Genomic DNA, 27743 nt, shown 5'->3' on the forward strand with positions numbered 1-27743 from the left:
GGATTTGGGGGGAACTGCATTTCTTAGAAATGCCCGGTACACCGTAGGTAGTCGATACATGGTAATAAAGAGTGCTTATGTGTATTTAGTACCAAGCACCTTAAGCACATTAGATGCTTTACTTCTTTAATCTTCTTCACTTCTTTAATCATTGCCGTGTGTGACAGAGACACTAGTATTTCCGGTTTACTGATAAAGTCATGAAAACTCCAAGAGGTTCAGCAATTTGCCTTATAACCTAGCTGGCGGGTGCACCCACCACCATCATCTCGTCATCCTCAAGGGAAGAAGGCAATCGCTGTATCCGTTAAGGCTGCACCAGCTTGGAAATAACCGGGAAAGATCATCACTCACGGGCTCTGTCTGAGTCAAGTCTTGTTAACGCGGTGACTTTGCAACCGGAGCAATGAGCCTCTTGGAGTCCACGGGTCAAGGCAGCTGATGGAATAGCAGTTTGGGACTGGAAGGGAGGGACACGGCCAGAGGCCAGCACACAGACAGTGTCTGGAGAGGTAGAGACGTGTGCACTGACCTACTGGCTTTACTGGGCCTCCTACATTGGTGATTTCCTTCCTTCAAACTACTGGAATCTGCCATTGACCCCCTGGACCTGGCCAAGGTCAGCAGTGTCCCCTCCTTGTCAAATCTGGCAGACTTGTCCATGCTTATCTTCCTCACCTCCTCTCTCCTTTGGCGCTAAGACCACTCCCTCTGCCCACAGCTGGGGAACTCCATCCCAGAATTCTGGAAGCATCTTCCCACTTGCTACGGCTTGGATCAGGGAATTGCTTTGTGCATCAGTCCTCGTGGTGCTGGTTACCATCTGGGTACCTCCTGTAGCCTCTACCCCTTGGGCAGGGGTGTGTGTGGGGGGGGAATCCTCGATCTGTGTCCATGCGAACTTCTGCTCCCACAACGGAACAGGCTGAGCTGATATTTGTGGTGATGTCATGAGTGGCCGAGGTCGGTGCTGACAAGGGACACACTGTTGGGAACTGCGGGCTGAAGGCCCCAGGGCTGCCGTCAAAGCCAGGAGACAGGGAGGCTCATCAGCCCTCGGAGCGCTGGATTGGCAGAGGCCAGCCCAATGTCGGAGGGCATGCTGTTTGATCAAACCTGAGCTGTAAGGAGTCCAAGCGGTTCTCCCAAGTTCCTGGGGACTGAGGTGAAAGTTATATTAAAAGGGGATGGGAGGCAGAAAAGCAGCTTTGTGCTGGAGCGCCCACCTGTTTCAGAAACCCCAGAATGGCCTCACCCTTTCTCTCAAGGCTCTGTGCTCAGCCAGCAGCAGGAGCTTGGTTCCTGGCCCCTTTCCTGCCCCCTCTCCTGGCCTTGATGCGTCCCCTGGATGTCGGGCCACATCTTCTCTGGGCCCGGTTCTTTGGGGACTGTTTCACGTGCTGGTGATGGTGGGAGGTGGCGGTTCTAACGGCCTGCAGTCGCCTATGTGCACCTGCCGGCCCTGCCAGGCCTGAGGTCAGGGGTGACCCTTTCTCATGGCTGGGTTTCTAGCTCCAGCACACAGTAGGCACTCAACAGATGTACAGGGAAGGCAGGAATCGGTCTGTGGTTGGCATATGGAGAAGAAGATGGTATTGTGAAGACCGTCCTTTGGAGATGACAGAGTTTCCAAAGCAGCGTTGAAATTGTAGTCCTGCCACGTAATCCATAGGACTTTGGGGCAAATTTATCTTCTGCATTTTCATCTTCCCGCTTGGATAATGGGAATGAAGGCCCTGAGCACTGCCTGTGTTGTCATAAAAAAGGGAAGACGTGTCGAGCACCGAGCACGGCCCCGGGTGCACAGAAGGCGCTTGCCAAGTGCTCTTCCTTCCCGTTCCTTCCACGGACTGCTGTGCCTGCATATTCTCCTGCGACGTTCTCCAGGAGGACACGGGCGCGGCGGGGGTGATCTCTGCCGGGAGAGAAAGCTGAGGCACACATCTGAGACTCACCCACCCCCTTCTGATTTCAGCTTCTTCCTGGAACCGAGAGCGTGGGCAGGGTGCAAACCGAACCCGCGAGTGAGCAGGCAGGTGGTGAGGAGCAGCAGGCTAATGCGGCCACGGATGTAACCAACCAGGGAGGGGCAACGAAAGGCATTTGCGTGTGTGCGCGCGCGCATGTGCATATGTGTACCTGTGCACGGCTTGCATCTCGGGGAGGCTAGCAGAGGCCCCTGTCTCCAGCTGCCCCCCACACCCCGTAAACTGCCTAGCTGCAACAGCACTAGATAGAAGCATGGCTTTCCACCGGGATGCCTGGGCATCATCTGAGCACCACCTCTGAGGACTCCGCAACCTCCCTCGGGGCCGGAGAAGGCAGGGGCAGAGTGCACTTGTTACTGGCGCTGATAACCTGGAGGCAGGCCCTGGCCCAGCCGGTCCTGCTTCCTCTCCGAACACCGAACTCAGAGACAGGTAACAGGGCGTGCTCAGCCTCTATTACGGTTGCTTAGGAAATGAGCTCCTGGCGGACAGGATTCCAGGAGGTGTGTGGGGACAACAGCAAAGACTTGCAAATGAGGGTGATGAGGCTGCCCACGGAGAGTCTAAGTGTAAAATATACACAGAATGGATGAGGCCAGAGATGGGCAGAATCTTCTGGAGAGCCGGGGGGGCGCCCAGGCCCCCAGCAAGATCCGGTGGCTCTAAACAGACAGCATTAACATATCCAGAGAGAGAACCTGTCAGTCAGAGAGGGGTAAGGAAGAAAGAGAAGCTAAAAATGAGCTTGGGGGCCAATTTTAAAAACATGAAACAGCTCCAGTTACGGGGCCATGCTCTGTGCCGGGGACTCTGTACTCATCACCTCCTGTAACTCCCAACATCCCGATTCACTCCTATTTAATTACCCCACAGGGCTACACTTTCTGCAGGAGCGCCTTCTGCATGCTGGCGATGTGTCAGGTGCTGACTGAGGGTTACAGGAGGGCAGTCAGTCCCCCTGAAGTCAGGAGGGCAGCTCTTGGGCAGGTGGCCAGGATTCAGGTCCCATCTGGGCACTCGCCATCTTGTGCTCTCGAACAAGTGACACCTTTGTGGGTGTGGTGGGGTATGAGGATTAAATGGGTTATCTCATGCAGACGCCAAGACAGTTCTCCAGTGCATGGAATGAACTTCCAAATATGACCCGCGGTGATGGTCATGGCCATCATGGTGGTGGTGGAGATGGGCACATCAGGCAAGGGGATCAATAAACAGGTTAAGCAAAGAACATCTCAGATAAGCCAGGATAAGCGACTTGCCCACGTGCCAAAGCCACACCTGAGGGCAGGCTACTTAGTCTAAACCACCTCGTCTCTAATAGGAGGTTAAATGACAAGACACATGCAAAGTGCTGGCTACAGTGCCTGGCACATAGTATGTGCTCAGTAAACGTGAAACGTCATCGAGATAGCAGAACTCAAATGATGAATTAACCCGAGGAAGTGCCACCTAGTCATGGCTCATGGAAGGCAGCCAGTTGGCTGTGCCTGGTGCTATCTCTACCTGGTCTTGTTCGAATTTCAGCAGCTGTGTGTGCCAGGGGACATCTGACGGGGGAGGGTGGTTAGCCATCATCCTGGAGGGAACAGAATAAAACTGAAGTCTGTCACTCCTGTACACTGTCAGAATACAGTCTCCATGCAGGGTGGTGTGTGTGTCCCCTAGAAAGCAAAGGCGACATTTGCGGAACAGAGCAGATGTTATAAGTTCCAGGCATTGGACAAAGATGAGGATTCTGCAGGATTAATGAAAGAGGTGGGGAGCCTGCTCAGTCTCATGGATATGGAATGCCCCAGCTAAAGGGAGCTGTTTCTACCGTCCACCTTCGATTCCTCTGCCATTCTGGAACATTCTTTGAAAATGCCAAGATGTATCATGCCTTTACACCTGTTAGTCCTTCAACCGCATCACCAACTGTCTGGGTCTTTTCAAGGTCATCCCTGTGCACGCGTACTGGGTCATCTGCTTGTGAGTCTGTGCCCCTGTATCTTTTCTCTCCGGTTCTGTACCGATAACAAGAATGACAGTGACAACTATAGTTGAGGGGGGGCCCCTAGAACATAGACCCCCTGCTTACCGTGGTAGCCCCAGCTGTGCAAGGTCATGGAACGAAGCATGATTCACAGCACTGTGCCTGGTGCTGTCCAAATACTATTACATTTCATCTTCCCAGGACCTTAAGAGGGAAGAAGTAATGCGATCCCCATTTCACAAATGAAACAAAAGTTACAGGAAGTTAAGTACCTTTCTGAAGGTCAACGAAATGCTGAGTAAGGAGTGCTCAGCGTTGAAAGGCAGGTCTGAATGACTCCAGGAACGGCCCTGTCACAAGGCAGCACGCTGCCTGGCATTTAACAGGTGCTCACTACATATTTTTTTGAATCAATGAATGTAAGTATACAGCTTCTCAGTTTATAAGAAAAATGGCTGTGATGGTTATCTGGAGTGACCTGGCTATCCTGAAGTTGGCAGTTTGCAACGGGAGGGGCTGGGGCTGGGGGCCCGGCGAAGAAGTGCCGTTCTGAGTGCTGTGAGCAGGACAGAAAATTAACTCCTGTTGAATCCCTACTAGCCCCCTGAGAAAACAGAGGACCGGAGAGACTAAGTAAGCCGCCCCAAGCCACACATTTGGTAAGCTCGCCAGACCCAGGATTCAAGTGCAACTCTGCCACGCCCTGCTGAGTCCCACCTGACGTTTCTGAAATCGAGTGGAAGCTGCACATCTACAAGCCCGTTCTTTAGAATAAACCGGCAAAGGGGTGGGAGGGAGATTTTACTGGAACTCTGCAGCTGTGTCCACGCAAATAACTGATTTCATTATTTTCCAATTGATCCGTTTGTTTTTGCTGTAATATTCGCTGGTCGCTAAGCAACCGCTGAGGGAGCACTGATGCTGAACTGTTTGGGGAAAGCAAGTAGCCCCCCTCCCCAAAAAGGGTGCGATATGATTGTTTGGGAGGGGGGATCCAGTCAGAGGGCTGCCAATCAGCCTGCCTCGGCGTCCTGGGGTTTTGAGAGTGATCTGGCCCCTTCCAGAAGCGAGCAGGCTGTCCTAGAGGGAAGTCCACTTGCGCCCTCTGACGCCAACATTTAGCTTCGCTGGGGCCTCGGTTTGGCCACCTGTTGTAACAGGTACCTCACAGAGAAGTGTGGGACCGCGGCTGGCACAGGTTAAGGGCTCAAAAACCTGTAACTACCAGCATTTGCCGTGTTATTAACATCTTAACAGAGTTTGGGTAGAGCATTTGGTTGGGCATTTTTGCCAAAGAGGTTAGTCTCTAAGAGGGTCCGCGGGCCTTGTTGGGGTCCACAACTCTCATGGCAAACCGTACCCGTAACCTCATCCCAAACTAATGATATGGCTGGTCACGAAGCACATCCAGGTTTAGTGTTTGGGTCAGAAACACACTCATCCCACTCACTGGAAGAAAATTTTCCATAAGCCAATGGCAAGCCAATATGGTTATCTTCATATGAAAAGAACAGTACATGATTCTTTGGGGCTTCTGATAGAATCCTAGTCCTCACCTGTTCTCAAAATTCTGGTGCCTAGGAATTATCTAGGTCAGAGGTCACAAACCAGTGGCACAGGATGGGGGCGGGAGGTTCTATTCAGCCTGAAGACATATTTGGTCTGGGACTCCATAGTGTATTTTAAAAAATTAGTTGTCAACATTAAATATCAAAACACAAAAATCCAAGTATCCAGCTCCTCTTGAAAAACACGAAGACTAGGGCACCTGGGTGGCCTCAGTCAGTTAAGCATCCGATCCTTCGTTTCAGCTCAGGTCGTGATCTCTGAGTCATGAGATCCAGCCCTGCTGTGGGCTCCATGCTCAGCAGGGAGTCTGCTTGTCCTTGTCCCTCTCCCTCAGCACCTCCTCCCCTCCCACCCCTGCTCACACACTCTCCCACCCTCTAAACTATATAAATAAAATCTTAAAAAAAAGAAAAACATGAAGACCTTAGCCCTGCTGCCCACTCTCCCCAAAGCAATCATGCCATATCTGGAGTGGAGAGAAGCCAAGAGCCTAAGATGGGAGCCATGGTCTCTCTAGAGAATCTTACTCAGCATTCTTGGCTCCTTTGGGCTAAGGTCCTGGCCCCTGCGGGCATCTGCCTTTATGACGCCTGATATAAGATCATTTCTTCACTTGACAATGAGGAAACAGGCTGAAAACAGAATTGCTGGAAGTCACACAGTTCACTACGGCACCAGGGTGAGGGTGAGCAGGACAGGAGTCCTGGGCCTCAGCAAGCGTCCTGTCCACCGTAACTCTCAAAAGTCAATGCCATGATATCCTGCCCAGTCCAGGAAGGACTTGGGCACAGCAGAGCAGGAGGCGACCGGCATGAGAGACGGGCCACAGAAGCAGGACTTCTGAGTATAGGCTTTGCAAAGGAAGACTCGGGTGGCAGCACTTGGGAGATTCCCACCTTCCCTTTCAAAGTCCAGACACCTTGGCAGACAGTTCCTGACTTCAGCTGCCGAATCTCTCACTGGTCCGTCTACCTGTCACCCTGCTGCTTCTGATCCCTGCATCGGGCCCTCCGTGCCTCTTGCCTGGATTAACACAATAGTCCCCTCACTTATCCCCCTTGCTCTGGCCCTGCTGATTCTGATCCTTCGCAAAGCCACTAGAATGATCTTCCCGAAACAAACATCTAGTCTGCCCATTCTCCCAGTGATCTTCCACTGCTCTCCTCCCTCATGGAGCCCACACTCCTCAGCATGTTTTATAAGAAGTCCTGTGGGACCCACCCCAGCTTACATTTCTGGCCACATCGTCTCTTGTTGCTCTCCCCGTCAAGGCCCTGGCCACCTTGCACCTCTGGAATGGACGGCTCCTTCTGTCTGGAACATTGCCACCTCCACTGGCGGACTCCAACTCAGCCTCCGTTTGGATCTGTCTTCTTCAGGACGTCCCTTCCTCCCATCCCCAGACTAGGTGAATCCCACTGGGAGGGGACACCCCCATCACAGAACCTAAAGAATCTGCATCTTTAATTAACTGTCATTCCTGCTGGTCTGTAAGTGCTGGGATTCACAGGTCCTATGTCTGGTTCACAGATATGGCGGCACATAGTAGTAGGTACCTTATAAAAGTTTACCCACTAAATGAATGAAAAGATGAATGAATACTAAGGATGGAGCAGAAGAATGAAGAAAGTCACAATGTCCGGTCATTCTAGACAGGCAAGCCATGGCTTTTCCGGTCTCAGTTTCCACATGTGTACTTTACAAAGAAGACTGGACAATACACCTCAACACCCCAAGACCAAATAATCCCACTAAAAAAGAGGCAAAAGACATGAACAGGTATTTCTCCAAAGATGACATCCAGATGGCCACAGATGCAAGAAAAGATGCTCATCAACACTCATTCATCATCAGGGAACAGCAAATCAAAGCCACAATGAGATATCACCATGCACCTGTCAGAATGGCTAAAATCAACAACACAAGAAACAACAGGTGTTGGCGAGGATGCTGAGAAAGGGGAACCCTTGTGCACTGTTAGGTAGGAATGCAAACTGGTGCAGCCACTCTGGGAGACAGTATGGAGGTTCCTCAGAAAGTTAAAAATAGAGCTTCCCTACGATCCAGCAATCGCACTACTGGGTATTTACCCCCAAAATACAAAAATACTAATTCAAAGGGATACATGCACCCCAATGTTTGGACCAGCATTATTTACAATAGCCAAGTTATGGAGGCAGCCCAAGTGTCCATCAAAAGATCAACGGATAAAGAAGTTGTGGTACATATATACAGTGGAATATTACTCAGCGATAAAAAGAATGAAATCTGGCCATTTGCAATGACATGGATGGAGCTAGAGAGTATCATGCTAAGAGAAGTCATTTAGTCAGTGAAAGACAAATACTGTACGATTTCACTCATATATGGAATTTAAGAAACCAAACAAATGAGCAAAGTTAAAAATAAACAGACAGAGAGAGATATCAAGAAATAGACTCTGAACTACAGAGAACAGACTGCTGGTTACCAGAGGGAAAGAGGGGGCGGGAAATGGACGGATGAAACAGGTGATAGGGATTAAGGAGTGCACCTGTGGTGATGAGCGCCAGGTGATGTGTGGAAAAGTTGAGTCACTATATTGTACCTGAACTAGTATTACACTGTATGTTAACTATACGGGAATTACAATGAAAAACTTAATTAAAAAAAGAAGACTGGACAAGATCATTTCTTCTCACTCAGGGTAGGGTCTCTGGACTTCTGCAGGGCCTATGGAAGAGAGCAGCAACATTTTAGGAGCGATGTGCAATATTTCAAACTCCCCAAGGGGAACCACGCACCTTCCCGTAACAAGGGGCCAAAGGCCAACCAAGCCTCGGGCGACTTGGCATTAAGAACGTGTTAATTAGTAGGCAATGCTGGTTAGCTCCTACTGAGTAAGGTCAAGATGCTATTTGAGATGCTATTAGAGGTGACCGGCATGGGAGATTAATAGCATTTTTGATCAATACAACATAGGAACAGAACACAGAAACAATCTGTTACTGTGTGTTTTTTTTAAAACATGAGGCCCATGAGATAAAATAATAAAAGAGTTTGGAGGTGGGGAGCAGACCACAGATCCTTAGGAGAGGGCCAGTTCACCTCCAACTCCTTGGAATGAAGGCCCCTCAGGGGCTCCTGCAGAAGAGCCCCTTAGCGGGGAGGACGGGGCTGCAGTCTAATCCTCAAGCCTCTCTTTTCTTGGTGGAGGGCGGCCCCCACCATCTGTTCCTTTGGGAAGGCCTCGCCCCCATCCCCGCCCCCAGACTCCCAGAGCTTGTGATGCTGCAGGCTGTGGGGGCTTCCGAATCTCCCGGAATCAGGCGCTGAAAGCACGGTCTGGCCACACGGGGGCGCCCTCAGCCCACACACGGGGATTCCGAGGCCCAGCACAGCCCATGCTCTTTGGGAAGACACCTCCCATCCTCCCTGGTTGGGGGTCATGCCGCCCCAGCGCAGCGGACAGAGGCAGGAAAGGGCTCCTCCCGCTCACAGGGGAGGGACTGAAGTTAGGAAATCCTACAGAGACAGTAAGAGGAAGACTGAGACAGAGACAGACAGAGTGAGGGGAGGGCAAGAGAGCAGGAGAGAAAGAACTCTATTCTATTCCTGCCCTGTCTGGGGACAGTCAGTAACCCCAGAGTAGCCAGGCAAGTATGGAGCTGGGCGCCTGCCCACCTGGAGTCTGACAGACACTGGTTCCAATCTTGGAGCAAAGCCGTGTGGACAGGAGCAGGGGACTCTGCTTCTCCGAGCCTCGCTGTTGCCCACAATAAAAGGGGGGAACCCTGCCAGCCTTTCGGGCTTGATGTGTGGATCCAGCAGGATAATTAGTAAGTGCAAACCATCTCTCCCGGTACCTGGACTCAGGCACGTATCACCCAGCAGCAGAGAGAATTCATGCCGACAAAAGCCAGAAATAAAGGATTAAAAAAAAAAAAAAAAAAGGCTTGACCAGTTACATCTTGATTTACACCTTGTGACTTTAGTTTAGCCGCACGGGGACTGTCGGGCTGTATGAATTCAGCAGTCCCTTTCCGTCCAGACTGGTTGTCATTCCATAACAAATGTCGCTCCCCACACAGCTCTCCAGCCTTCCATGGGCTGAGGGCCTTCTCCAGCCGCTGGACGGCCGCCCTGCCATGTGGGCAGAGCTGGGACGGGTCACTGGAGAGTCATAGAGGCAGCTGAGACGGCGACTCAGCCCACGGCTCTGCAGTCGGACTGGCTGACCCTGGCCTCCACGTGGGTCAGTGTAACCGTGGGCTCGCAGCTCCCGATCTCAGCCCCACGCACTCCCGTCTGGGAAATGAAGGTAATAATAGTGGCCGGCCCAGGGACTGCAGCGGGTGGGAATGAACTCCTACTCGTCAGGCACTCAGAACAGTGCTAGCCTTCACCATCACTTTGCTTTGTTTTACAGAATAGGAAGTGATCTTTCTAGAATGGTTAGATGAAGGTCATCTGATCCCAAACTGGAAGAGGGAGGACATGTTTCCCTAGCAGCTAGAGAGAGAGAGCATTAGACCGGGAGCCAAAGAGACATGTCTGAGACCACCTGCCACTTTTAACATTTCGGTATGCAAAGTGGGGTTCTGGCCTGTTCGCCAGGAGAACGAGGACACTAGATTGCCTAAATGGCCCTGCCAAACCCGGTGGGCAGCGCTCTATCTCTGGGTGGACGTGGGCAGGTGCAGTCCCCTTTTGGGTCCCAGCTGCCCCATCTTTAAGAGGGAAGACCTGGACGGGAGGATGCTCCCAGGGAGTGTTCTAGTCCCGGTGCCGCCCAAGCTGGTGTCCCCCGGGCCTCACCTGAGGTACTCATAGAGCCCATACATGGGCAGGAAGTCGATGTCAGACAGGAACATGTAGGGCGTGCCCACGTGCTTCATGGCCACGTTGCGTAGCAGGTTCACAGGGTAGAACTGGCCCTCCTTGTACACGATGTGGTAGGCCACGTTGTGGCGGCTCATGAGCACCTCGGAGCCCTGCGCGTAGCGGAGGAACTGCTGGGCTTCGGCGTCCGACAGGTAGAGGGCCAGGCTGATGGGTCCCTCCCAGTGCTTGCAGATGGCCTCGAGCATCTGGAGCCTGGAGGAGACAGGAAAGCTGAGCCCGCCGTGGGGACCTGGGCCACGCGCCACGCGGCCAGCCTCCTGGGGCCGGACGCCACCTCCACAGACACCTGGTCAGCCCGCTCCAAATCCAAGTCCCTGCTCTAACCTGCATCACTGTGTGATGGGGGCCAACCCCCAAAGCTCAGTTCCTTTCATCTCTAAAATCGGCATAAACACACTTACCTGGCTGTTTCTTGTCTTTATCTGCTTCCAGATGAAGGTGGGATACCGACAGAGTCGCATCCCACTGTAAGCGTTCTCTTCTCAGACTCCTTTTTCCATGGGGGGGGGATGGGGGACGGGACGATTACATTAACTGATGTAAGGGTCCCCTTCCAGCTCACAACACCTATGCCTCTCCTCTCTCAGCAAAGATGTCTCGCAGCTGCCCTGTTCTGCTAAAGCAGGGACCAGCATAGAAGATTTAGCCAAACTGAGGCCCTAAGTTACAAGGAGCATTAAAACACGAGTGATGACAACTATGATCACCAACTCATTAACTATGCACCAGACCCTTTCCAGAACTCCCCCAACAACCCTGTGCACGGCTGTAATTTCCCTCATTTCCCTGATGGAGAAACTGGGGATCCAGATGTCCGGTCAGCTTGGATCCTTGGACTTGGACCAGACCCTTCCAGACGGGTACCGGGACAGGGCCTTGGCGACAGTGAGAACAAACACACACTGGGCGTTTGGCAAGGGAACCAAAAAACACGTGAACGCGAGGGACAAAAGTGTGCCTGGCGTGATGCTGTCTTCATTTGTCAGAGCCCTTACTGCCCCAGGGTCCCGGCCAATTTTTCGAGGCTACAAGAAAGGCACAGTGCCAAGGATTATGGGGCGGGGGGTGGGGAGGGAGAAGAAAGCCCAGAGAAAAAACCAAAAGGTGCTTCCAATGGAGAGGATTCTACAAAAATGTTTGAAGAGAAATCTATGAAGATTTTTTTTTCCCCCAAAGGCATTAGAAGTGCCTGGCAGATCAGATCTATGGTTAAGAAACCGCAAAAGCCTATTTCAATTTTTTCCCTACCCAGCAAGAGGTACATAATCAGCGGTCTCCTGGTAGGAATGCCCACTTTATTCGGACAATTACCAGGAAATAGATTCCATGCATTTCCCTGCTTCTAAACAAAAGAAAATGGGCACACCTATCTTATGTCAGTGGCTTTCTCGGTGGACTTTCAGAGTTTCCTCTCTATAATTCTGTGAATTGCTATTGCCAGGAGTTGCTTCCTCTTTCATGATGGAGGATTAAGATATTCATCAGGGTAAAATGCCCCCCATTTCTCATACTTTAGAACACTTACTAATCAAATTGCCCGGAGCCAGTTTTCTAAGAGGCTCTGCCTTCTCCACAAGGCCGACTTGCCCTGGGATCTGCGTTCGGCTTCTGCCGCAGGCCCGGGTCTCTGCTGGGCTCCGAGAACCTGGGGTTTTGAGTGATCCCACCCGCACCTCACTTTCGCTGTCTGTGAAATGGAGGGGACTGTGCATTCGGAAGGGACAGCTGTTCGTACAAATCCTTTGAGATCTGGGGAGTGAAGGGCAAGAGCGCTTTCTAACATGTGGATGTAAGAGCTCCCGTGTGGGAGGCACGCGTGTCTGGTGGGAAGAGAGGCCAGCTCCCACGGTGGAGCGCCCCCCCCCCCCCACCGCCTGGGATTTTGACTCTGTGTCTGAGTTTTCTGAGCAGGGAGCAAGAAAGAGAAGCAAGGGAAGCTGGCTCTTCTTCCAAGCTCTGCCAAGGGTTTAGCGTGAGAACAGGGACACAAGATCCTCAAGGTTCTCAGGTGCTGCTGACGTGGGAAACATCATATCTGTGTGGGCTTTACCGGAAATGGTGCCAGATGTTCCGTGGAACCTCCTCGAAGGAAGAGTCAAGATGACCCAGCCACTCCTGCCCGTCTGCCACCAGCCCCCAGCTTTGCGACCTCTCTTCCCTCAGAACCAAGCTTCCTGCCGGGACCTGAACAACAGCGACAGACTGAGATGTATCATAATGATGATAACATATAAAATGTGATGGCGATAGAATAAATCTCTACCGTTTCTCTGCTACTTGGAGTGGGCCGGGTGCATTTCCACGGTTACTGCTTTCAACATTCACACTGACTCTATAAAGTTGAGATTCTCATCATTGTTACAGGTAAGGAAGCTCGAGGAGGTGAAGTGACTTCTTTCGAGTCACGTAGTGACACAGCGGGGGAGCTGGATTGACACCCAGGTCTGTCCGACCCCAGTGCCCAGAACCCAGACTGGTGTTCCGTATGGACTGCGGGGCAGGCTGGGATAAATGTCCCCAAGGATCTTCTCTCCACTGCCCGTCTCCCCAGACACGAATGTGTTCTTCCCTTGGGGTCAGCTTCTGTGCTTTCTTTCCTCCTCCTCCTCAGTCTCTCTGGGGGTCTGCCCCAAAGACCTGCCACTCTCTTGACCCTTCTCCTGGCTGTGTGTCCCCACACCTGCACCCTAAAGTTGTCCTGTGTGGCTCACGTCCACACGGAGTTCTGTGCCGAGTCGGTCTTTGGTCTCTTACACCGGATGATAAAGTACGTAGCACAGCAAGGACCGGGGACAAGGGAGAGTGTTTCAAGAGACAAAGATTAATTCCCAAACGACAGAATTTTCCATTTGGAAAGAACTGTAGAGGTTTTCTTGGTCTGACCATGCCATCTTGATGATGAAAAAGCTCAGCCTCGGAGGGGAGCATGAAGAGCACTGGGTGAGTGAGTGGAGGGGCTAGTGAGCACTGGGACTCACGGTCCCAACTCTGGGTCCCATGCTCTTCTCCGTGTCCCCAGAGGGCCCACCATCACTTCACGCTGCCAAGAGGAGGGCAAAGGCTCAAGAAAGGCCAAAGAGATGTCGGGACGGTCTAGCTGGAAGCCAGGGCTACCCCTGGGAGTCCTACTGAGCCAGGAAGCCTCGTGCGCTCTGTCTAGGGGACAGGGGAGGCAGCCAAGTCAGAAACCTACAAGACTGGGTTGGAAGGAATTCTAGAAGGCCAGTTGGCCTCCGCTGGATTGGGGAGCTCCCTCCCTACAAGGCAGCTGATGAGAGCAAGGCGGGTTGCATGGGATGGAGGTGCAACGGTGGGCTCTCGGGTCAGCCAGAACTGGGTTTGAACTCTGAGCTGTGTCAGCATCCCTGAGCAAGAGCTGACAGTTCCTTTGGCTGAGATCAAGTGAAGAGATGACAGTTCTTTGGGCTTCCATTTCCACATGTGCATAGCGTGGACAGTAATACCTCCGTAGATCACAAAATGGCTACAAATCATTTCTCTCTCAATCTGCAGCCTCTGCGGATACTCCCCACACTGATTCTGGGATGGCCTTGTGACTTGCTCACACAGGACACAGGACACAGTGCTCTGGCGGCAGGGTTTGCCCCTACTGACAAGCCCGCTTACCATGCTTCTGTGAAGTGACCGGCACAAAGCGAGATATGCAGCAGGTACTCAATAGATGGCAGCTGTAATTTCTTCCACAGGTTCTATTTCTGCTTTTCAAACATGCACCCCCCCCCCATCAGATACTTATTATGTATCTACAATGTGCAGGTGTACGTGCTGGGCCCTGGGACAAACGAGATAGACAAAGTTCCTGACCTTCCGGAGCTTCTTTCTGGTGGAGGGAGAAGACACAGAACCAACCAAGACAGATTCCGAGGGGGCGAGGGCTAACGAGGCAAGCAGAACAGGGAACAGGATGGGGGAACCCTGAGGACTGGCCAGGGAAGGCCTGCCGGGGATGTGAATTTGAGACTTGGATAAGGAGACGGACCCAGCCCTGAGGAAGTCTGGGCAAGAAGCTTTCCAAGGAGAGGGAGCAGCTCTTGGGGTAACTGAGGGTAGCGTGTTCAAGCAAGAAGAGGGGAAGATGGGCGAGTGAGGGGCAGGAGGACAGAAGATGCTGGGGAGCCGGCAGGTGACATGGGGCCGGGAAGGCCACGGAGGGAGCTGTAGTACTATCCTAAACGCCAACTAGAAATCATCGGAGAGTTTTAAAGATGCTGACCTGATAGACAGACGGTCCCCAGCTTATGATGGGTTGACTTAATAATTTTTCAACTTTACGACGGCGCGAAAGTGATATGCATTCAGTAGAAACCGTGCTTCGTGTTTTGAATTTACATTTTTTTCCCCAGGCTGTCAATATGCAGTAGGGATGCTCTCTCTTGATGTTGGGCAGCCGTCGCCACGGCTCCCGGTTATCCCCGGGATCACAGGGTCAACAACTGATACACCGACAATCACTCTGCACCCAGACAAGCCATTCTGTTTCTCACTTTCCATACAGTATTCCATAAATTGCATGAGACAGTCAACATTTTATTATAAAATAGGCTTTGTGTTAAGATGATTTTGCCCAGCTGTAGGGCAATGTAAGTGTTCTGAGCACGTTTAAGGTTGGCGAGGCTAAGCCAGGACACTTGGTAGGGTAGGTGTATTAAATGTATTTTCGACTTATGGTATTTTCAGCTGGTGATGGGTTTATTGGGCTATAACCCCATCCACCATAAGTCAAGGAAGATCTGTCTATTTTTAGAAGATCACTCTGGCTGTTACATGGACAAGCGAGTTCCCTTTCACTTTCTAGAACAGTGCTTTTCAACCTGAAGCATGCTCAAGATCACTACAGCACTGATTCCTGGGCCCCACTCTAGAGGTGCCCGTCGGCTAGGTCTGGGTGGGACCAAGATTTTGTATTTCCAACGAGCTCCCGGGTGATCTAAAGCGTGGGCCCCTTTACCTCAGCTAACGTTCTCTTTCCTCCGCTCACAGAAAACAGAGAAGACCCATCTGCCACGTGATCCCCTGGAGCTGCACTTAGTACTTCGATAACTTTGTCAAAGGAACACAGAAGAGCAAGCGTCTCCTGGCCAGATGGCCAGGATGCTGTGACCCGGAGCCCTCCTGGCCAGCCCCCTCTGTCCCGAGACCGTTCTCACCTGCTGCTGGGATGGGAGGGCGGTCTCCCGCGTGCTGGAAGAGGAGCTGGCTCCACGGTTGTAGCGGGCAACGTTCATTCTTTCTCAACAGAATTCTAGAGGGACCCGGGCACAGGAGCCCACACACCAGCTCCCCTAATTCATTGTGGCATTCACGTAGGGCCTGCTTCTGACTCAAAGGTTTACAAACACACCCGAAATGTTTCTTCAATTAAAAATCAATCCAACAGGCACCAGTCAGCCTGCTGCATCATAATTGGATGTGCAGGATGGAGCAGAAGGAGGAATTCTCACCATCTCCATCAGCCTGTGGTACTGCTCTATGATTTTTTATTATGTTCTGCTAAGTCGCTTGCGTTAGGGTGTGGAAGTCCTCGGGCTCTCTGGGGTATTGTCAGGATGGCAATACTTGTCACAACGCGTTAGGGGCGAATCGTGCGCCTGCCATGCCGAGGGATGCGTGCGCTTTGAAGGGAAGGGCTCTGCGGTTAGCGTCTGCGGCAGACGTGAGAGGGGCCAGGGTTTTCTTTTAAGCGGGCTGGGAGGGAAGGTGCTGCCGGGGGTCCTGCCTCCAGCCGGCACTAGAAGGGAGGGGCTCTGTTTTGCCTGTATCCTTTTATTGATGGCGACTGTCTACAGAGGGATGGATTTGGGGTGTTAATAATTGAAAAACCTTTCTTTCTAATTGTCTGTGCATTCCAGATTGCGAATTCCATAGCTAGCACAGAGGTTAAAAAAAAAAAAAAACTATGAAGGAAAGGGAATCTAATATTTGCTGTAGACCTACTAACCACTGGGCACTTTAGAGCCTCTTATTTTATAAAACCCAGACACCGATCTGTGACCTTGACGGTATCATTGCCACTTCACAGATAAGTCGGATGATGCTCAAAAAGCCTGGGTAACTTGCCCAAATTCACACAGCTAGTAAGTGGTGCAGCTGGACTTTGAACCCAGATATTTCTCTTTTTGTTTTCCTGCATCACTTTACCTCTCCTAAATACCGACCATGTGCAGATGCTGTGGTCAGGGTTTTCAGATCTGTAAATATTCACTGAATCCAAATATATGCCAAGGGCTTTCGAACACAGTCTCTCCTTTAATCCTAATCAGGACCCTAGGAGGCAAATATGTATTAACTCTCTTTATAGAAGGAGAAAGATAACCAAAGGTGTTGATGACCTGCCCAAGATCACCATTGGAGGAGTAAAGGAGCCCGTGGGATTTGAACCCGGAGCTCTTTGTGAGTCTAGTGGCCTTTTGTGCAGGAGCACAAATAGGAAGACTTTGGTCAATGGTGCTATCAAATGATAGGGAGCCTCTGTATGTTGGGGCTAAGTCCTGGCTATGCATGATCTCACCTAGTCATGACAACAACCTTGGGGGGGGGCTACTGTCATTGCCAATCCTGGGTTACAGATGAGGAAACCAAGGCTGGGAGAGCTGGTTTGTCCAAGGGTCAAAGCCAAGAAGTGGCAGAGCCACCAAGACCGCACAGGGCCTGACTCCAGGGACCAAATTATTCAAGGTCAGGCCACTTGATTCTGATTAGAAAGCATGTTGGATTTATCTCTTTCATTTTCCCCTGAGTTTGGAGGTACCCATTGGCTACTAATCTTGATTCAGCATATTTTGTTGATAAACGGAACGTATGAACAGGAGGCGTGAACGGGACCAAGAAAAACCAGGGATGCTCTATGAGGTGAGAACCTGGAATTATCTGGAACTCACTCACCTGGGCAGATGCAGTCTCTGAGCTTCAGGTAACCCATCTGAGGGGCCTGAAGGGCATTTGTGTTGCCTGAAGAACAGAAGACTAATCTCAGCCATCATTCAGCACGAATCTCAAGGACTGGATTTTATTTTCATTTGAAATGGCAGAGAGGATAAGAGAAGAGACATAGGAAGAGAGGTCTGCTAACAGCCCTGTCGCTCGCTCAAGTGCTGCCTGGTGGGGGAGTGTGCGCGCCCAAACTGAAGGCTGGGTGAGAAGCCAAAGGGACACAGAAGTTTAGGCGTGAGTCTGGGGCTCTGGTCTAGCTCAGTCCCTTATGGAGCCTCACTGATGGGTTTGAGCCGGTGGGAGGCCACCTGTCCTGGTTTCCCCTGTGCCCTCTGTAAACCCATCTGCTCCCCTCTTTCTCACCCACACCTTAAGCTCTAACCACACTAGAGCCTGTGTGTTCCCAGCTGGCCTGGGGGCCTCTTTGTTCCCTGAATATGCTGCATGCTCCACCTTCTCTCCCTGTGTGCTTTCTACAGGCCGTCTACTCGCGCCCCCAACTCAATGCAGGAAACACCTCCCCTTGGACCCATTCCCTGTCTCTTCCTTTCTCCACCGCCCAGACGGGCTGGGGGATCCTCCCACAGAATCTCTCTAGAGTAAGAACCTGTTACCTGTCTGGGGCAGGCTGAATTCTAAGCTGGCCCCCCCCCCACAAATCCTGCCCCATGGCATACACACTTGTACAACCCCCACCCTTGAGTGTGAGCCGAACCCAGTAATGGGATGGAATGCCACTCCTGTGGGTTACGTGATGGAACAGCCTGCAGAGAGTCTCCTGCTGGCTTTGAAGAAGTAAGCTGCCATGCTGTCAGAGGGCCACATGGCTAAGACCTAAGGGTGGCCTCCTGTTGCTCAGAAGGACCCCAGCCAATGGCCAGCAAGGAAACGGGGACTTCAGTCCTAGAACTGAATTCTGCCAAAAGCTGAATGAGCTTAGCGGTGGACCCTGACTCCCATGAGATCACAGCCCCAGCCAACACCTTGATGGTAGTCCTGGGAGCTGAGCAGGGGACCCTGCTAGCACCCATCCAGACTCCAGACCCCCCAAACTGCAAGATACTAAACGTTATTTAAGCTGCTAAATCTGTAGCAATTTGTTCTACAACAGTAGATAACTAATACACTGAGTCATGAAGATGCTATCTACTCCTTGAAAGCAAAAATAGGGTCTTCTTATAAATATCCCCAGCTTCACAAGAGCCTGGCACACCACAGTAATAGATGCTTACACAGTATTTGCTGAGCGGTCACGTGAATGTTGGAGATTCGGAACCTGAGGCCACAAGAAGGGAAAGACTTTGCTTGAGGTCACATAGCAGGTCAGGATGGAGCTGGTACGAGCAGCTCTGTGCTTTTCCCCTTTGTCCCCGCTCATCTTTACCTGCTACCTGTTACGTTCAGCAAGTTCTCTGTGTTTCTGCACAGAGGTCCTGAGGCCTATGAACCTCCAGGAAAACCCCAGCCAATGGAGCCATTGAATTTCACCAGTGAGCTTCTGCCAATGCACAGTGGGACTCTCAAAGTGAGGAATCTGCTTCCATCTGTTACGCTCTACGTAACTCATTCCCGGATGTCTCTGGATGCAAGGTTCTACTCACTCCTCCCAACTCCCAGACCACTTTCTGCATGTGAACCTTTTCGTGTCCGAGTGCTTGCTCCTTCACTGGTTTGCCCATGCTTTACTCCCTCCCCACTAATAACAAGCGGTATTTATTGAACACTTAACAAGTGTACCAGGTACTGCTCTCAGCATGCCACAGGCGTGAACTCATTTAATCCTGGAAACATCCCATGGAGTTGCAGCCATAGACTGGACAGGCATCTCCAAGGTGACTCAAAGACAGAATGAGCCACTCAGATTGCCTAACTGTGGGAGCTGAGGGGCAACGTAAGGAAGGAAATTGGGGATAGAGGAAATGTGTAAATCGAAGAGAAAGCTGGTGGGCCGAGGTGGGAGGGAGACACACAGGACACCCAGTATGGAAAAGTACAGCCTTGAGGGGGTGACCTCGGGGCTTTGAATCCACACACCCCTGGCAACGAGAGAGACGCTTTCAAAGACATAAATTGGATCATATAACTTTGTGTAAATGTAACTTCTCACCACACTGAGAATAAAATCCAAAATGTTTTGGTGAGTTTCTAATGTTCTATAATCTTAATCTCACACCATATCCCTGCTTTGCCTCAGCCACTGCTCTTCTACCATGTTTTTGAATGTCCGAGCCCCCTCCCACCACAGGGCCTTTACGCTTGCTATTTTATCCACCTGGAAAAAAAATTTTTTTTTTCTCAGCAACTCACATTCCTGACTCCTTTTCTCCTCCTTCAGGTCTCTGCAGGAATGTCCCCTCCTTAGATTTCCCCTGACCACATCACCCAAGGAAGGTCCCTCTCTTGACATTGTTATTATCAATCTCAGTTCCTTCCAAAGAACTTATCACAATTATAATAATTTTACTCAACTATTTATTTTCTGTTCATACCGCTGTACTTATGTTCTTAACCCTGGCTGCACACCACAAGCGTAAAACAATGCAAGGTCTTCACCACACAAATATTCTTACTTAACTGGTCTGCAATGGAGCTCGAAGGTGCATTTGTTTTAAGAGCTCCCCAGGTGATTCAGTTTGGCCCCAGCCAAGGTTGACAATCAGTGCACTAGAGTGTCAGCCACATAAGGGCGGGGATCACATCAATACTTCCAGATAAAGGCTTGGTAGATGTTTGTTGCATCAATACACTAAGGAAAAGAAACAGCAATTGCTTTCCAGCAGTGATAGTGGTTCCAGAATATGTGTTTCCCTATAATACACCCCTTTTCCTTAAGGTAGTTTGAGTAGAGCTCTACTCTTTAGAATCAATTCTTCTTTTATTCTCAAAACCACCACCCTCACCGGAAGACAAGAGCCCTTGGTTTTCAGTGCTGGAGAGGAGCACGACCCAAGCCTAAGTCTGTCAGACCATCTCTCCCTTTTCCCTTTGACTGGGTGTAGAGCAGCAGGGTGGGGCTGTGGGGAGGTCAGGGCCCGTCTGCCTACCTGTCCATGGAGAGTTGAGCGACCAGGGTGACATCCGTGTTGTCCGAAACGGGCTCATACTCATAGTGCAAGAAGTACAGGTGGGTTCGGTGGACAGTGAACCGCTCTCGCCGGAACTCATAACACAGGTCATCCTCATCGAGCTCAGAGAGCTGCTTCTGGAGCTGAAATGTAGGAGAAGAGGGTATGGGACCAAGAAGGGAAGCCCCAAGGAGCCAGGAGCCTGCCCTTGCCTGAGATGGTTACTCATTGGATGTTGGCGATGGGTCAAACATGGGAGGACAGGATCACTGGTTTTAGCTTCCTCTGCAATTTAATTTTAAAAAGGCAATGATGAAGGGCAGTTGTCCTCGCCATCTGAGAAACAAGCACCCTCTTAGCTGAGAATGATGGTGGTCACCACTGACAAATACATAAGCAACCACAAACTCCTTAAAAACAAACAAAAAATGCTTTGGTAGGTGACCTAGTACAATTCCAAATAACAGGGAAGAAAGTACCAAAATCCAAATGGGGCAGTGCCTTTGCATGAGCTTCTCTCCTGCCTAGAGCTACAGACTTCAATCTCTGTAGCAGGTATTGAAGAAAAAGACTAAACCAACCCATAAACAAAATCTAAAAATCTGTTCCTTTCATTTCAGCCAAGTCTTGGCATCCACTCTTCTTTCTTGTTTCTAACTCTCGGGAAGTCCTGCTCCCTTAATCTGCTGGTAGAAGTTCTTTACATAGCTCTACTTGCCTTCCTACCCCAACCAGTGCAAGAGCTGGTTGACCTGCCAACAGTCCTGCCAACAGGACAATATCAACAAGCCAACAGGTTGACCTGCCAACAGCACAATATCCAGATCTGAGGATGTGCAGCTGCCAATCCACAACCATGTCATGCCAACCCCATCATATCCCTCCCAGGCAGGGGTGACTGGGCCTGCTTCACAGATGATTTGCGATGAAAAAGTAAAAGAACTTCAATAGGGCTAGAAATCAGATCACTGAATGCGTGGGGGCAGAGTGGATAGATTGGGAAGAAGCAGGAGAGAACTTTTTTGGGGGATGGAAATGTTCTATGTCATGGGTACAGTCATGGTTACAAGGGTGTATACATTTGTGAGAAGTCAACAAACTACACACTTAGAATGGGTGGATTTATTATATGCAAACTATATTTCAAATGAATTTGCCAAAGGTCATATGGCTGGTTCTAATATTTTTTCTGTGACATCAGCCTAGTCCATTACACGATGGCAGATAGTTGAATGTAGATTATAGTTTACATGGCTAGAGCTACTAATCTAGCTGAATGTAACAGACCAGTTTTCCAAGAAGAATGTGTACATATATTTTAAATCTCCAAGCCAAGAGTGTAGTAAACAAGAATTATATTAACTCACTTCTGTATGACCCTGTCTCAGTTAAAACCATTGTCTTCATAGATATAGCTACATTAAACTATAGCCTTATTTCTCAAGATATGTGTGACAGCACATGACTGCGTTAATCCCTTCCATTCTTCACCCCCTCCCACATCTCTACTCTTTATCATGAGACTTGATGTGGCTAATAAAATGGTAAGGAAGCAACACTGCCCTAATAGTGAGACTAGGCCTCAAGAACTGTGTGTTTCTTTTTTTTTTTTTTTAAAGATTTTATTTATTTATTTGACAGAGAGATAGAGAGAGAACACAAGTAGGCAGAGGGAGAGGGAGAAGCAGGCTCCCCGCAGAGCAGGGAGCCCGAAGCAGGACTCGATCCCAGGACCCTGGGATCATGACCTGAACCTGAGCCGAAGGCAGCCACTTAACCGACTGAGCCACCCAGGTACCCAAACTGCGTGTTTCTTTTTTTTTTTTTTAAGATTTTATTTATTTGACAGAAAGAGACACAGCGAGAGAGGGAACACAAGCAGGGGGAGTGAGAGAGGGAGAAGCAGGCTTCCCGCTGAGCAGGGAGCCCGATGCGGGGCTCGATCCCGGGACTCCAGGATCATGAACTGAGCCGAAGGCAGTCGCTTAACCAACTGAGCCACCCAGGTGCCCCCAAACTGCGTGTTTCTTGAACCTCCAGCACTACCATGAGAAAATGCCTGGGCGGCCCGCTGGAGGATGAGACACACCTGGAGTAGAGCAGAAGCTCTACAATTGCCCCAGGTGTGGGAGCAAGCCCAGCCAAGCTCAGCTCAGCTGCCGCGATAAACACTTCTCACTGTATTCCACTGAGGTTTTACAGGTTGGGAGCCATAGATAACTGACAGGGGGTCACTGGCATTTTGTGCAGGGAGCTTTTGCATTATGCTACCTGTCCCATATATCCCCGAACAGTTAGCCTCCTGGGCCCCAGCCCACTAAATGCTTGTAGAGTTCTCCAGACAGCCTCGTACAACTCCAAATGCACCCACCTACTTCCAAATGCCACTTGGGGGATCAGTGGAGATTCAGTGATCGAGGAGATGTTCTTATCCATCATGAAGATTTTTAACTGTTAACAAGGATGCAATCAGGGAGACTCTCCCATTTTTGAAGTTTGATTTGAAGTCCTGGCCTATTTGAAGATTCATGTAAGCCCAGGACATGGGAATTCTCATTCCGTCTAATATTCTAGGAGCCAAGGGACCCCTTCTGACCTGCAGGATTAAATCCAGGTCCTTGCTGACAATCATATCCTCTCTCTCTGACCCATCACCACCACCCCCCAACCCCGTGTCCTCTGTATTTGCACCAGGGATCTCTCTGCTCCCCGAACCTGCCTTTCCCTCTTTCCCTCTGTGACGCTGTATATGTTCTTCCCTCTCTACTCTCCTCACCTGCTCTTCTCCACTAGGGGACCTTCTATTTACCTTTCAAGATTCAGCCTGGATGACACCTCGTCTGAGACCTCTGTTAGCCCTGCCAGGTAGAGCTGGTCCACTTCTCCGTGCCTCAAGAGCCCTCAATTCATAACTCCACTAAAGCACTTGTCAATTTGAACTGAAATTATTTAAGGGCAACTTTCCTGGTGACACAGTGACACTTTACCATTGCCCCTAGCACCGGGCCCACGGTATGACAGATGCTTAATATTCATGTGCTGCATGCATGAGAAATATCTGCTACACGAAGACTGTAATCATTAGAAGGCCTGTCTTTCTAATTTTCCCATCGTATCCTCTAATGTTATGCATAGAAGGTGATCATCCTTAAGCCCATTATCTGGTCCGATATTTGCAGTTCAAAGGTCTGTGATGGCTGAAAATGTGCTGGACAGCAAACAAGCATGCACATGGCTCTGTGCAAGGTGCTGGGTACGTGTTATCCCTTCCCTTGGAGCCCTCCAGTGAGACATGTGCAGCCTCATTTGACAGCTGAAAAGCAGTTTCAAGATCTTGAGGTCACTCAGGGAGGTCAAACTGGGGCCTGTGTCCTTCTACTACCGAGCTACCTCTCCAGGAAAGATGCTCATTCCGCCTTGGGTCAAGAAGCACACAAGCACCGTGGCTGAGGTGACGGGTTCTATCCCACTCCTGTCTGTACAGTCTTGGGCGAGTGGGTGAGGTACTTAACCCTTCTGAGCTTCAACTTCCTCAAGTGTAAAATGGGGAAGATAATAGGAACTACCCAGGGGGTTGTAGGAGGGTTCCAGGAGATTCTGCATGTGCAGAGTACAGTGTTTGGAATAAAGACACAGCAGACGTCATCTATTACCATGGTGGTTATCAGAGTTCAGAAGGGGAGACACCTGGGTGGATGCTTTCTGTCCTCAGCCACCACCTGGAGGAGACAGTAGGGTGAGGGCAGGGAAAGCAGGAGTCTCACTGAGCCTGGATAGCACTTCTGTCTCATGAGTGTTGGAGATACTCGCACATCTTCCTCCTTGAGGAACCCAAATATACCTAGAAACTATAATGTAGCCCCCCAATGGGGAACTTAACCAACTCATACCCTCCTTCTCTCTCACCCACACTGCAAAAGAACATTCGCAATTATTCCCTTTTAGAGAATAAGTATCTGCAAAGCTCTTTGCAAAAGCAGGGTTGTTTTTTTTGGGGGGGGGTTGATTTGTGTGGTGTTTTTAATGTGTTGACAGGAGTGCATGGCTTCAGTTCAGTGAAGACAGGAGTGGGAACATGTGAGGACGGGTATAGATGTGTGTATGGGGGGGGTCTTTCTTTGATGAGCCTTCAAAGAGAAGGTATCCTCACCATGTGAGAAAGGAAATTAGTGGCCAGAGCATGAGCAATGCATGCGTGTATTGAGTCAGGAAAAAAACAACATTCCAAGGTAAATAGCTCCAGGAGCCATTTTCTGAAAAGCACCCATATATAGTGGGCTCCTCAAGGCAGGAGCTGTATCGCATTCATCTCTCAATTTCCTGTACCTAGAACATCTAGAGCACCCTGTGTACACAACAGGCCTCTACTGGATGTACTCACAGCCATGTACTCATGTTAAAGAAGGAACAGTGACCAATGAAAGTGCTCCCAGAACTACCAGAGCATGGCCTGACACGGTCAGGAGGGTCTACCAGCAGTCCTGGGGGATAAGTAGCCTCTATGAACTTCCTGGTACCAGTGATGTGGTTCAGTGGCATCCACATCCCGAGGTCACCTGTGGCCATCACAGTGCTTTAGGGGTAGGGTCTAGGGAATACTGTTGTCTATCAACCACACTGGGTATTGTGGCAAAAGCACATCAACTATGATGTCCGACATATGATGTCAAAATCTATGGGACTCTGGACCAACCAGATTGCCTTCCTTGAGTTTAATGTTATGAACATTCTCAACATGGCGGTTTGTACCTTTGCTCAGCTAATATGGATGAAGCACCTGCTCCGTCCAGGTGCAGTGCTAAATGCTTTCAGGTGGATTGCTTTATTAATTTAATCCTTGAGCACACATCTCTGTTTTACAAAGGAGGAAACTGAGGCTCAGAGGATTTCAAAAATCTGCCAGTTACACGGCTAGGGAGAAGCAGTTCTGGACTGAGAATCCAGTCTTGGGACCTCACACCAGGGCAATCTTTGCAGTGTGGTGACTCCTCTCCCAGGGGATGGATGCAAGGATCAAAGAGACGGTGGAAGACACAATGCTCCATGAAAAAGCAGGCCATAAAAATGCGTATGCAGTATGATCCCAATAGAGCAGAGAGACAAACAAAAAGTCACATAGAAAACAGACCAAAGGGAACACATTACAATGTTAACAAAGCTTTTCTCTGACTGGTAGGTTCACAGATGAATTGTACTGGCTTCTTTCTACTTTTCTGTCCTTAACAAGTTACCTGCAATTTTCTCAAAGGAGCTAATGCGTGTAAAAGTGCTTTGTAAACTGTAAAGTGCTACACAAAACCCAAGCAATGTTATGATTACATTATGTACCTTTTCAAATTCTAATCTAGGATTTCTTATTGCTGACGGCATGGCTGATGTTATCTCAGGGGGAAGGCGGGAACAGCTTAGAAACAACCTCCTTTCCCACCCAGGGCATGGGTGATTTCTCCAGGGAGATGCTGAGCTGGAAGGAGGGCTTTCATTAACAGGGCCTGAACGCTACCACACTCCATCCTGGGGCCACGGGGGGAGTAGTAGGCTCCTGACAAGCAAGTCACAGAAACAAAAGACCGATTTCTCCTGAGATAAAATGCATTTGCTAAATTGCTTCTTTGGCCAGCCAGCTGAGGCACAGGAAGATTTGGACTCAAGGGAAAATGACCCTTTAAGCAGTTTGCATTTATTTCTTCCCATCCTTAAGGACAGTGGCCTGGAGTGACCCCTGAGATGTCAGAAATGATGGCTGGTCAGGCCAGAGGATTCAGAGGGGTTGGAAGTAGGTTCCTGGCACCAGCCCAGTGGACTTCTGTTCAAAGTCAGGAAAAACTACAGAGAGAGGTTATGGGGATAACTGGAAATGGAGACCTGTTCCCTCAGACACTCATTTTCCATGTGACCTTGAGCAAGTCATTTCTCCGGTTCCTAAGACAAAGTTTGGGTTTCATAAAAGACTCTCAAGGATCAAGTGCTCACTAGGGTCAGGGAACATGCTGGGAGCTTGGCAGGCACTTTCTCATTTAATATTCACACTGACTCCATGGCTTAGGGACAATGGTCCACCTTGTTTATGGATGAAAGCATTCATCATCTGAAAGGTTTAGCCACTTGTTCAAGGTCATACGATGAGTGAACAGAGCTGAGATATTACATCCATGTGTATTTTCTCTGCGTTCTTGTACGTAACTAAGTCACTACAATGCCTTCCTTGTTAATCAATCTCTGGGGCTCTTTCCAGGTCTAACGCTAGATGGTCCTATGACTACAGGGGACTGAATGCATGTAACCCCCACGTTGGTGGGGACCTTCTGCATGCACCAAGATTCATGGTCTCTTCTCTTCCTGGGTGCACAGAGAGGCTGCCTTCCCGACCTTCCTGCATGGCCAAGGCTGGTCAGTGGAATGTGGGCAGGTTCTCGCTACCATGGGCACCACTTTCAAGGTAGACTCATGCAGACACCTCTCTGTCGGCCAGAGCAAGGGCATCCAGGAGAGGAGTCCAAGGCTCTGTGGAGGGCAGAGCCACAAGATGGAAGGAGTCTGGGCCCCTGAACCTGGAGAAAAGCCACCTGCCAATCAGAAACACCCATTTGGACTTAACGTGAGTAATACCCTTCCAGCATGCCGAGCCCATTGTACAATTGCTTGTGTTACTTTAACACACCTACTTGCCTCTTCTAGCCAGTGAGTGATGAAGACAGAGTACAACAGACCAAGCAAGGCATCTACTCCTTCTTATGACACCTCTCCTTCTGATGCCTCAGCAGCACGGGTAGAAGTATCTGGTGGGTAAAGTAACACTCCAGAATGCTGCTTGATACTTTCAACGTTTACTTTCAGGTTTCCGTCGCCTTGATACCTAGGACTTCATCTGTTCCTCCTAATATCTGAACGAGACGGGCAGGGCTGCCCTCAGCTGATTTGCTCAGAGAAGCTGGGACTCTAACACATGTCTCCTGAAACCTACCTCAGGGCTCCTCCCTGTGGTTTTCTGGGGAGCAGGTAAGCCTTATTAAACCACCCAGACAGGTAGAGAAAGATTACGAGCTCTCTGATTGCCTGCTGTGTGTATGAATCAACGAAGTTCCAGGAACTCAAAACACTTACTAAGGAAAAGCAAACCATGGGCCACTTTCCTTCTTTCATGGGACGGGAAAGTCTTGGATTTAGGTCTATTCAGGGAAGGTTCAGAGAGTCTTTCCAGCACTCAGCCTATGAGGAAATAATGAGGAAAAGGCCTGGTCTCCTCTCTCCCAGGTATCAATATTAATTTGTACACGACACCCAATTAATAGGCCCTTACTGTATGCCAAGCCC

The 27743-nt window shown here is 50.0% G+C and overlaps 1 protein-coding gene across 4 annotated transcripts in view; it reads right to left on the reverse strand.

The window, feature by feature from the left end:
* Positions 1 to 27743, reverse strand: part of LARGE1 (LARGE xylosyl- and glucuronyltransferase 1) — a 451673-nt gene that overhangs the window by 17033 nt on the left and 406897 nt on the right. For all 4 annotated transcript variants that reach the window (XM_081822370.1, XM_081822371.1, XM_081822372.1 and 1 more), the window contains exons 11-12: positions 20409 to 20572; positions 10327 to 10605 (exon numbers count right to left, since the gene is read on the reverse strand). In XM_081822370.1, coding sequence (XP_081678496.1) covers positions 10327 to 10605; positions 20409 to 20572 — 443 coding nt within the window. The remainder of the gene's footprint in view (positions 1 to 10326; positions 10606 to 20408; positions 20573 to 27743) is intronic.

This window comes from Leptonychotes weddellii, chromosome 5 (genome assembly GCF_054177405.1).
Source record: "Leptonychotes weddellii isolate Sample4059 chromosome 5, ASM5417740v2, whole genome shotgun sequence".
NCBI lineage: Eukaryota > Metazoa > Chordata > Mammalia > Carnivora > Phocidae > Leptonychotes > Leptonychotes weddellii.